The sequence below is a fragment of the Solanum dulcamara genome, chromosome 3, assembly GCF_947179165.1.
Source record: "Solanum dulcamara chromosome 3, daSolDulc1.2, whole genome shotgun sequence".
Classification (NCBI taxonomy): Eukaryota; Viridiplantae; Streptophyta; class Magnoliopsida; order Solanales; family Solanaceae; genus Solanum; species Solanum dulcamara.
In genome coordinates, this window is record NC_077239.1 from 28,412,640 (window position 1) to 28,416,042 (window position 3,403).

At 46.8% G+C, this 3,403-nt stretch overlaps 1 protein-coding gene across 1 annotated transcript; it reads left to right on the forward strand.

The window, feature by feature from the left end:
- The first annotated feature begins 1,063 nt into the window (after window positions 1-1,063).
- LOC129883521 (uncharacterized) lies at window positions 1,064-3,061 on the forward strand. The gene is made up of 2 exons (XM_055958163.1): window positions 1,064-1,636; window positions 1,739-3,061. The coding sequence occupies exons 1-2, from the start codon at window positions 1,064-1,066 to the stop codon at window positions 3,059-3,061; spliced, it is 1,896 nt and encodes a 631-aa protein (XP_055814138.1).
- Window positions 3,062-3,403: the final 342 nt, after the last annotated feature.

Sequence of the window (3,403 nt, forward strand, 5' to 3'; positions counted from 1 at the left end):
AGATTATCTATTAGAAATCTTAACCAAATAATCTTTTCACTGATTTTCCAAAAAAGACAAGATTATGAAATCAGTAACCTATTTAATGTTAGAAAAAAACGAGGAAGAAGAGAGTAACTTAAATAAACAAGAAAAAATATGTCATCAAAACAACTTATGAAACAAGCAGATCAGCAACTGAATAGGAAGAGGAACCAGCCTGTAAGTTTGCAGCTGCTATGAAATTTTATCTTCAGCAGAGAAAAAATGGCACCTACTTCGATTTTACGGCAGAGCTGCCATGGAAATAGAGTGGCAACATTGAGATTAGGCAGAGAGTTTCTACTAGATATACTGTTGAGCTAGGCGATGTCGACGTAAATGAGAGACTAGTGTACCGCCCCGCACGCAGCTACACTAGATCGCAGCAGCTTGGTGGTCCAGGCAGCTTGTGAAGCTGTGCCAGCATGCAGCCTGCAGTCTTGAGAACTGTGAGCAGGCCTGGCAACTTTTTAATATTTTATTGTTGCTTGTATAGACAGCCATAGTAGAGTGAATTATTGGGCTACCAGCCTTTGTTTTATTTCTGTATCTATATAAGCCCTTTGGGCAGCACATATTGTAGCTAATCTTGAAATCAAATATCAGAAAATTGGCACTTGCCTCCCAAAGCTTCTCCCTCTCTTTATTTCTAGTTAGTGGCTGTTTGTGTGGACGTTTTGTTCCAGCACTTGGTGTGCTTCTTGTTGATCAGGACTGAACTTAGGCTAGCCGTGCACGCTGTTTAGGTTTAGGCTAGCCGTGCACGCTGTTTAGGTTGTCCCACGTGCTGTAGAAATTAGCCTGTGACAAGTGGTATCAGAGCAACTGGTTCGAACATGACGTCGAAGTCGCAGCGCAACGAAGAGACTGTCCAGGAACGAGAAGCAGAGGTTCGCAGGGATAATCAAAGAAACGTGACAAGAGCAGGGGCAGGGAGCCTTCCCAGCCGCCTGCCGGTGGCAGGAGTCACGTTACTGACGAAAGAGATGGTTCATCTACCAGCCATCTCAATGAAAAGATCACTAGCATCGAGGCTGGGTTGATGGCGCTGAACAGGCGTCTAGCAACTGTCGAGAACAACTTTGGTTCCCTTGAGTCAGTTGCACTCGAAGGCCTAGACGAAGTTAAGACAAATCTTCTTGAGCAGGCGGATGAGGGCAGAGAAGGCCTCTCCAGCCTTGAACTCAAGCTCACGGAGGCTCTCTCTTCGTTGCATGAAGAGTTTGAGGCTTTGAAGGCGCAGGTTGAGAAAACTGGCCGCATGGGCGCAGCTGGGCCCATAAACGTTCGTGAGACTCACATAGAAGCTCCCAAGTCAAAAGAGTTTCGTGGAGAAAGGAATGCACAAGATGTTGAAAATTTCTTGTGGCAGATGGATGCTTATTTTAAGCATGTGAATATCACCAGTGAGGCTGCCAAAATCAGGACGACAACCATGTATTTGAGAGACACGGCCATGCTGTGGTGTCACAGGAAGAAGGCAGACATGGAGCGGGGGACCTATTCCATTGACGAGTGGAGGCACTTCGAAGAGGAACTCAAGAGGCATTTCTACCCCCAAAATGTCGTGCATGAAGCCCGGCGGAGGTTGAGGGAGTTGAAACAAACTTCCACTGTTCGTGACTATGTGAAGGAGTTCACAAAACTCACCCTACAGATTCTGTCCTTGACCAGCAAGGACTTGCTGTTTTACTTCTTGGATGGCCTTTAAAACTAGGCCAAACAAGAGTTGCAAAGGCGTCAAGTTGGTGACGTCGATGAGGCTATAGCAGTGGCAGAATCCTTGAACGATTTCCGGGCAGAACCAATGAAGGGGAGGGACAACAGGAGCAAAACTGTTCCTCCCAAGGGCGACAACAACAGGAACAAGGGCAAGTTTGTTCCCAATCGCGGCAGCAACACTAGAGGTAACAATCGAAATCAACCTTCTAATTTCCGCAAAAATTATGAGGATCGCAAGAAAGGGGCTCCTCACCGTGAAGGTTGCTATTTTTGTGGGAAGACCACACATACTGCCCGTTACTGTCCCTCGCTGGGAAAGTTGAGTGCCATGGTTGCTGCACAGAAGCAGCAAGAACAAATAGTGGTGCAAGCCGGCAGGCAGCCCGGTGAGTGTGGTGGACAGGCTGTTGGCTTGTTCAATAATATGACTTTGTTTAATCACATGACTCTGGCTGCACTTGCTGCGCAGCCGCCTAAAATTAGGCCAAGGGAATCTTTGTTTATCGATGCCAAGATGAATGGCAAAGACGTGCGTATCATGGTGGATACAGGTACGACGCATATTTTTGCGACTGAGGAGCGAGCCAAGGATTTGGGGCTGTCTTATGTATCTAGTGATACTTTGTTGAAAACTGTCAATGCAATTCCCACTACTGTCCATGGGGTTGCCCCTAAGGTACGAATTTCTTTAGGGGAATGGGCTGGACTAGCAGACTTCACTGTAGCACCCATGGACGTTTTTGATATTGTATTGGGACTTGACTTCTGGTATGAGATCAACGCATTTATCTCGCCGTGTCTCAACCAGTTACACATCAAAGATGATGGAGGATCATGCGTGGTTCCCCTTATTAGGGTACCACAAAGTGGAATGCACCTATCGGCTATGCAGCTTGTCAAAGGCTTCAAGAAAGGGGAACCAACCTTCCTTGCTGCCTTGATTGGAGTTGCTGAGGACTCTCTTGAGGCAGTACCTTTGCCTCTTTGTATTAAACGGGTCCTTGATGATAATAAGGACGTGATGCCTGAAGAACTCCCCCAGCGGTTGCCCCCGCAAAGGGAGGTTGACCATCAGATTGAATTAATTCTAGGGGCGAAGCCGCCTGCCATGTCCCCCTATCGCATGGCGCCCCCGGAGTTGGCGGAGTTAAGGAGGCAGCTTAAGGAGCTGTTGGATGCAGGTCATATACGACCATCGAAGGCATCTTTTGGTGCAACTTTCCTGTTCCAGAAAAACAAGGAAGGGGCGATGCGGTTATGTATTGACTACCGCGCCTTGAACAAAGTAACGGTAAAGAACAAGATCCGATCCTTTTGATTGCGGATCTGTTTGATCGCTTGGGCCAAGCGAAGGTGTTCACAAAAATGGACTTGAGGAAAGGCTACTATCAAGTTCGTATTGCTGAAGGGGATAAGCCCAAAATGACTTGCGTAACTCGTTATGGGGCATTTGAATGGCTGGTCATGCCATTTGGCTTGATAAATGCACCTGCCATATTTTGTACCTTGATGAATAAGCTGTTCCACCCCATTTTTGGATCAGTTTGTTGTCATCTACTTGGATGACATTGTGATTTATAGCAACAACATGGAGGAACATGTGGAGCACTTGTGCAAAGTGTTCTAAATATTGTGGGACAACGAGCTGTGCGTCAAGCGA

What these genes read in the sequence shown, in the direction of transcription:
- LOC129883521 (XM_055958163.1), top strand. Translation starts at nt 1,064, where the DNA reads ATGGCGCTGAACAGGCGTCTAGCAACTGTCGAGAACAACTTTGGTTCC. An exon ending in AGTTGAAACAAACTTCCACT is followed by an intron (nt 1,637 to 1,738) that starts GTTCGTGACTAT and finishes CTTTAAAACTAG; the next exon opens with GCCAAACAAGAGTTGCAAAG.